This window comes from Atta cephalotes, assembly GCF_000143395.1.
Source record: "Atta cephalotes unplaced genomic scaffold scaffold00020, whole genome shotgun sequence".
In the NCBI taxonomy this organism is placed as follows: domain Eukaryota; kingdom Metazoa; phylum Arthropoda; class Insecta; order Hymenoptera; family Formicidae; genus Atta; species Atta cephalotes.
The window spans coordinates 1817964-1825847 of NW_012130084.1; the positions used below are offsets into that span (position 1 = coordinate 1817964).

At 31.6% G+C, this 7884-nt stretch overlaps 1 protein-coding gene across 1 annotated transcript; it reads right to left on the minus strand.

The window, feature by feature from the left end:
- Positions 1-4550: 4550 nt before the first annotated feature.
- Positions 4551-6401, minus strand: LOC105619256 (probable dolichyl pyrophosphate Glc1Man9GlcNAc2 alpha-1,3-glucosyltransferase). The gene is made up of 5 exons (XM_012200780.1): positions 6234-6401; positions 5961-6179; positions 5660-5899; positions 5227-5369; positions 4551-4974 (listed from the first exon to the last, which is right to left on the minus strand). The coding sequence occupies exons 1-5, from the start codon at positions 6399-6401 to the stop codon at positions 4551-4553; spliced, it is 1194 nt and encodes a 397-aa protein (XP_012056170.1).
- Between the last annotated feature and the right edge of the window lie 1483 nt (positions 6402-7884).

The following is a 7884-nucleotide window of genomic DNA, read 5'->3' on the forward strand; positions in this document are numbered from 1 at the left end:
TTTTTATTTGTTAAATCTGATACATGCAGGATGCTTTCTATTTAATGACACAAATTGACACATTCATCATTCTTGATATTTATCTTTTTTGATATTTAATGAGTAAAGCCTGATCTATAGTGTTCTTTGTTTCCTGTTTCTTTTTACCTCATGCCTTTTTCCTTCTTGATCAATTATTGTATTTTGCGTATTTCTTTCGAAGTTAACTTTTATCTCAGGCGATAAAAAATGAAAAACGGGATAAGAGACAAAAAGATAAAATATTAAAAAATATCAAAAAGAAACAAGAAACAAAAGCATCTTGCAAAATAGGTTTAAAAAGTAGTAAATAGCAAGAAACAGGAAACAAAGAGCACATTCATTAGATTTTGCAAAACGATATTTGTGTCGATTTGTGTCACTTGTCATCAAATGAAAAGTACTCACCACTAAACTTTGGAGTTTTTTGTTTTTATAAAGAATGTTGAAGTTACAAAAATAAGACTGCGCGTTTTCGCTAAGTGGTTATTGAATTGTCATGAATTTACCTTGTTTTTAAAATATCACAATATTTTTAGCATTCCTCAATTACGTTATTATTATATGGAACAATTAGAACTGTCAATGTGATCTTGTCGCTATAACCTAAACGAGAACAAATCGTCAAGATAGTTCGGCTAATTTTTGAAGAATATAACGTCGCGTGAACAACGAAGACGTGTAAAAAAAATTATGAATTGAAAGAAATGCAATTTTCACTTTTAAACAAACGTCACATTAAATAACACAAATAACATACCGCCAATTCTATACCACACAGCACAGCATACAGTCTTAATGAAATCCGCGGGAAAACGCGTGAAAAGAACAACTTCATCGATATCTCGATCGGCGCGATTTGAGATCTGTTCTTCATTCTTGCACTACGTGAATAGGAACCACTGAAGGTCGATTGTGTATCTTGAAATTAATTCTCTAATTAGAGTCCACCTGTTCTCCGGTTTTATTCCGGTGTAATTGGTCCAATATTTTTCATCTATTCCATTTAAATGCATAATGAAAATACATTATTATCTGTATTATATAATCGTATTCAGAACGCGCTTAAAACGATATTAGCGCGCTAACATGCTATAATTTATGTTACGCATACTACAGAATTTTGGAGATAAAAGCGCGTTCTGAATACGAAGTATGTTATGTTTTTATTTGAAATGTATGATGCATGGCCATGGATTTGCTGTCGTAACACTACTAAATTTTTATGTTTTTTTTTTTTAATTTCAATTGCCAGCTAGGGAAACGGTTCACTTGCATACTGTAGCAATTGCCCATTGCCAATCACAGCGACTTCTGTATAGGGATTTTTTTTTTAGTGCTATGATTGGCTTGTGCGTAATTGGCTCATGGGCAATTGTTATATATTTGTCAGCTAGTTATCTAAGCTACGTTCCAAAACTTCCTTTCCTTTTACTCGAAATATATAGTACACGTAATGCATGGTCTACAATGGGCAGTAACAGTAGTGGATTAAAGAGTAGGCGTAGAAATCGACCAATCATAGTTGATTATTTTTCTCACATTCAACGTATATAGAATAAAATCTTCTTCGGAGAAAAAGTTTTGGAACGTAGTCCTGAATTAGCGGAATCCATAGTCTGTTCTTAATCTTAAGCAATGTCTTAAGATGCTAATATAGTTCTCTGATTGGTCATGATCATGCACTAGCTAAAGTTTAATAGCGTATTCGATTTAAGAGTCCTCTACATAGAAGTCTTAAGTAGGAAACTAACCAATCACAATCAAATATAAGGAGAATACTCGATTAGAATTGGTCAGTTTCCTATGACTTAAGACTCCACGATTCTTACGACTTCTACGTAGAGAAAGAAAGAAGCAAAAGAAGAGCTAAATTGTGCAAGAAATGCAGCAAAAAGAACAGACCATTAACTCGGAATCGGATCGAGTCAAGTAAATCAAATACACTATAAGACTATCTCGAATCTTGAGAAATGGATTTCTCCTATCTATGGATATTCCACTTCTAAAGTCCTTAAAAAAACAGTCAGGCCACCGGCCCATGTTTTTGATTGACTCATGTTAGCTTGTCCTCACTGTGACAGGACGAATGTAAGGAGAAATGGCACGCTTATTGAAAAATTTATAGTAAAATAACGCAAAATATTCTTTATTAATGTATATATTTTATATTATAATCACAAGGAAATGTTAGAATTGTAAAAAATAATATAATAGTGATAAAGAAATATATAATACAATTTGTTTAATAAAAATATAAAATATCAAATAAAAATATAGCTTTAAATAACGATACAACTAGTATCAAATGTGTTCCATGCATATCTTCGGCGGAAGAATAATAAAAACGAAATGTAAAATCAAAACAAAAAAGCCAAGCTAGCTTAAAAATTGGGGATGAAACAATATCCAAACAAGACAAACACGTTCGTCCCGGTTTAAGCGGGGAACATTCTTACATAATGCATAACACATAAGACATAAGAAATCCAACCAATCAAAATTCTTTATTTCATAAAAAGGAAAGAAATGAAGAACTTTGATTGGTACATTTTCTTATACACTATACATTATGCATAAGAAAATGAATCAATCAAAATTCTTTATTTCCTTCCTTTCCTTAAAATAACGGACTCTGTTCGATTTTCTTGAGTCTCATGTTTTATCCAAGAGCTATGTTTCCCGCTTAAGGGTATATTCACACAACTTGCATAGCCTCATAACGTATGCAAGTTTGTGTGGATATATTCTTAAGTGAGAATTATAGACTCTTGCATAATTCATAATACACATAATGCATAAGAAATTGTACCAATCGAAATCCTTCGTTTCGTTCCTTTCCATGAAAAAAAAAAACAATTTTATCTACGCTATTGCGCTCGTAACATTTATTATGAAAAGTCTTATGAGAAACGCGATCACGCTTCTTAGCAATCAAAGGATTGTGAATATTTAAAACAAAAACCAAAGCCAAATATAAAAGCTTATAAAAGCTTTAAAAGCTTATTATTATCTTAATTATAAAATTGTTATTATTTTGTAGATGTTCAATTCCATTTTGCTCTAGTTTTTTGAAACAGGCGGAGGAATAAATTTGGATGCACTATAATAGTGCTCGACAATGGTTTACTGTAAATCACTTTTTTCATTCAAATATTAAATGCCTTTAAGTAGATATTAATAAGTCACACGGTTTCATGATGAGATTTTTCTTTTACAAATTGTCACATTTCAACATATTGACATTTCAATTACACTCACTTGATGAAACGAGGAATTTATTAACCTATTTATTAATTAATCATTGACAATCACAAATGATTGATTATTCAGCGATTGAAAATCACACGAAAAAAGAAACACGTTTGTAAACCTGTGTAACAACACAACATGTGTTTATGTGCGGCAAGCAGTTGACTTTCTAGGTATAGTTCACGCAGTGCCTTAGGCCGGGATCAGACTACGCATTGAAAAATGCGTTCCCATGGGATGCGAAACTGCGGAACGTTCGTGATTGGTCGTGACTTCATTTCCCCGATTCTGTTCGCTAAAATGTTGCCCCATTGAGGGAATTTACGGAATGCGCAATTAGCTCTGACCAATTGCAAGAGTCTTTCCGTAGATCATTTTCATTAGATCTACTAGAATAGCGTTTGTTATTGGCTTGTATTGATTGCGCATCCGCAAGTTTCAATGCGAAAATAAATTTTGGAAAAATCACACGTATATACAGAGATATGAGATGCCCCGACTTCATTTTGTGTATCCATTTTAATTTTAATTTACATTTTCGCTCTTCTATATACTATTTATATGACATTTGTATTCTGATTATATTGACTTCCGAATTTATCTGGAGACTTAATTAGTTACCTTCAGAGTTATGTTCAGATTCCCATCCAAGTGTCACAGAAGTATTACTCCATTCTTATTATTTACTGAATATCAAGGATAATGAAACACCCGGAGAACACCCGGATAGGAATCCGAATACGCCTCAACTTGTTAATTAACCGCGCTCTTGTAAGAGAGAATTTTCTCCGTTTAAATTAGCTTAACGAGGTTAGTTTTTATAAGTATATGTATGACATGCACACGCACACATGCAGGCATCAGCGGAATCCGCAAAAGAAATAAATTTGCGCAATGAAAAACGGTGGAATCGGCGGAATGAAGTCATGACCAATCATAAATGTTCCGCATTCATGGAAGTACACCCTAAAAGGTTGTCCTGTCCTCTCTTAGGTTTCTTTCTGGTGCAAAAATAGAATAAACCTCTGCTGCTCATGCAGAAGTACTAACCTCGACACATTCGCGCCAAAAATACAAATTTTACTAGAAAATTCTTAAAACTTAAAAATTTTCTGCTAAGTAAAATTACTAAAAATTGTCTCTTAAATTTCTACTTATAATAAAATATTAAATTATATTATAACATATTTAATCATCTGACAAATATAAAATTTATAAAAGTTTTATTTCGCTCAGGAGAATACAAATCATTATTGTAAATCTCTAGCAATTTGTAAACTCTAGGACTGTTTTAATCTTTGGCGATTAGATTTGTCTTCCACTATTCTATCACGAGCATCGTTCTGCATGTATATATAATAGTACAGCATCCAACAATAAGTTATACCAATAGCACAATATAGAGAAGTAAATGCTAATGGTAAGAATGGCAGTTTGTCGCCGAGCAACAATTTATGCAGTACCACTTCGTAGACCGTAACTAGTGGCAACGGTATTACATACAGCCATTCATGTAATCGTAATAGAGGCTTGCCATGATGATTAGTCAAGATTAAAATCGATGAAAGCATATACGCCAGTGATAACAGTAATTTCAGAGAAGACAAGTTATCGGGATATAGCAATGGCAAGAGAGCAGTTTGTCCAGCATTGCTTAAAATAATGAATATGCGCGCATCTTCCGCATGTAGTGCTGCGAGGACGCTAAAATTATTATAAAACATACTATATTATTACATTTTTAGCTACAAATAAATACATAAGATAATAAGACAGTAACAATTTATATGATACAATTTATTTAATACTTATTATATTAATACTTATTATATAACAAAGTCTGATCACGAAACAGAGTTTGAATGAAATACTATATGTATATAAAAAAATTGTTCTTTCTCACTCTTGTTTTAACTTCTCATGACTTGACTCTGTTGTAAAGCATATAGGACTTACCACAAAGGAATAATTGCGGTTAATATAGCTTTCTCATGTACGTGCCAGCCAAACATGAATGAACTTAAAGCACATAGTACAATGCACCTAATAAAATCTTTCGAGTTCACGTAAGGCTTCTTATATAGACACCATAATGCAGGCTAAAATAATTATATTAGTTTAATTTATTCGTGCGTGCGTGCGCGCGCGTGTGTGTGTGTGTGTGTGTGTGTGTGTGTGTGTGTGTGTGTGTAAAACATAACAAAAAAAAACAGTAAAATATATTTAGAGGCCGATTCTGTAACTTGTACTTTTAACGACAATCGTTGATGTCGTTGCACAGATATGTATATTGTACAATGACATCAACGATAGTTGTTAAGAGTTACAGAATCGACTCCTTAATACAGAAGAACAATTGAATCACTATGCATTGTATAGATAAACTTACGAGCATTATCACAAAAGTCAGAAGAAATGTAACGATAGGAGTTGGAGTGGGTAATATAAGGAAGTTCTGTTCTTGCACCAGGCCACCTGTCATTACTGCAGACTTAACATCTTTCAACCATCCCAAGCGTTTCCATATCACAGATAGCACTTTCTCAGCGCCAATATATAGGGCCCAACTATTCGCAGCCCAATATGAATGCACCAGGCCCCTTTTAAATGGAAATAAACGGGAAATTACCTAATAAAAGAAAAATATATATATATAAATGAAATATAATCTGCGATTACATAAATATTACCTGTGATAATTGAGTTCTGAATGGACCAAAAGACACTGCTAGAACAGTCAGAACTATAAGTCCAAGACTAAATAACCGCCTGAAGAACTTTCCACTATTCAGACAATGTGATTTTAGTAGCCAGACAGCGTATGCTGGTGCCACATATACATATAAATGTTTTAGATTTAATAAAATGGAAAACCACATAGCACCATTATGTACAGCACAAATCGTCATCTAAAAACGAGCTACTTTACTATAAATAAATTCACAGTATATTACAAGATTTACCTCTTTGTCAGTCTTCGAAACGTTTGCCATTGATATCAACAAAATGCCAAGCAAAAAGCCGTTGTATTGGAAATGTATATGATCGATTATCAACAGTCCTATATTGCATAATGACAGAAATGCGAAAACTATGTGGTTGTTCAAAGACTTGCAAAATGTCCTACTCATTCTGCACAAAAAGATACTTAGATTTAGATCTATATCGCGCAAAAATCTCTCTCTCTATATATATAGAGAGAGAATAGATTACAGTATATAGTATTATAGAAAATAATGTGACTACCTGAGAAATATATTTTTATCTATACTTATATAATATATTTTTATCTATACTTGTTTTACATCAAATTTTTTATAATAAATACGATAGAAAACATCATCACGGTCAAAGATGTTTCGAATAATACAATATATCTTTATTAAATTAATTTATTTCAGATATGATTGCGCGCCGATAACTTTCAACACAATCAGTCTGAAACGCTAATAATTCCCCCTAAATTAGAAAAACTGTAAAGAACTTATTGCAAAAAATATTACCTCAGCCAAGATTCGAACCTGGGACCTCCCAATTTTCCGGGGGCGAGTATCTTAACCAACTCGACCACTGAGACTTCTACTTGTTTTATTAATAAGAATTTTGTCTACTATTTGTTTTTAATATAGAATATAGAATAGAATCATCTTTGAATACTGTAGCAACTGCTACAATAGTATATTATTTTTCTAACATCTTCTAATTACTTAAAAGATATTGAAAGAGGAAATCCGTTTCAGAAATTGATTTCTCGATTGTTTCTCACTTTGCTTTTCAAGAAATTACAAATAATTTAAATTGGACGTCTATATTGACCAGGAAAAAAATGTTGAAGTTTTGAAAAACAAAGAGCAATTTTGAAAAATAGAGTGGGAAGAAAATTTCATTTTCCAATATCATTTGCATAAGAAATAATATTTTTCTAAAGAAAAAAGATATTCTATTAAAAGAATAGTACAATATTCTTTAGTTAATTATTCAAACATTGAATGATTCATAAGGATGAAAAATGAAAAGCAAATGCATCAATTTCTTATTAAAGTAGGGAAGTACATAATGTACTTCCTAAGTTCATATTATTTTTATTAATTTAGCCTCTGTATAGCATTAAAAAATTAATCTTTTTTCTTGGAAAATGTAACTTTTTCAAGAAAGATTTATTTAATAAAAAGAATTGAATTTAGAACAGTAATGAATTACTATTTGATCTCGTAATTATTATGGCTGATAGTCATAATAATTTTTCTCTGATTGCATTCACCAAAATCACCACCATTTTATCGAAATATCTAATTAGTTTTATATTATTTGATGTTACAGCAAAAAAATTTTTACTGATTGATGCGTTTACACTAGTTTATTTGTCAATTAATAATTAACCACTATCTGTATGACATCTTACTTCTGGATCTTTTCTGGGAATTCACACTATTGCGATAATAAGATGATCAATCTACAAATTCTTATGCATAATGAGTGATAACTATGACTCAACAATATTTATATATATTTCATACCTAATTAATTGTATTATGAGTTAACAATAGTTAATTTTATATTTCTTTTAATTTGTATTGAGAGAGAGAGAGAGAGAGAGAGAGAGAGAGAGAGAGA

What these genes read in the sequence shown, in the direction of transcription:
- LOC105619256 (XM_012200780.1), bottom strand. Translation starts at nt 6,401, where the DNA reads ATGAGTAGGACATTTTGCAAGTCTTTGAACAACCACATAGTTTTCGCA. An exon ending in TCAGAACTCAATTATCACAG is followed by an intron (nt 5,900 to 5,960) that starts GTAATATTTATG and finishes TTCTTTTATTAG; the next exon opens with GTAATTTCCCGTTTATTTCC. An exon ending in ACCGCAATTATTCCTTTGTG is followed by an intron (nt 4,975 to 5,226) that starts GTAAGTCCTATA and finishes TAATAATTTTAG; the next exon opens with CGTCCTCGCAGCACTACATG.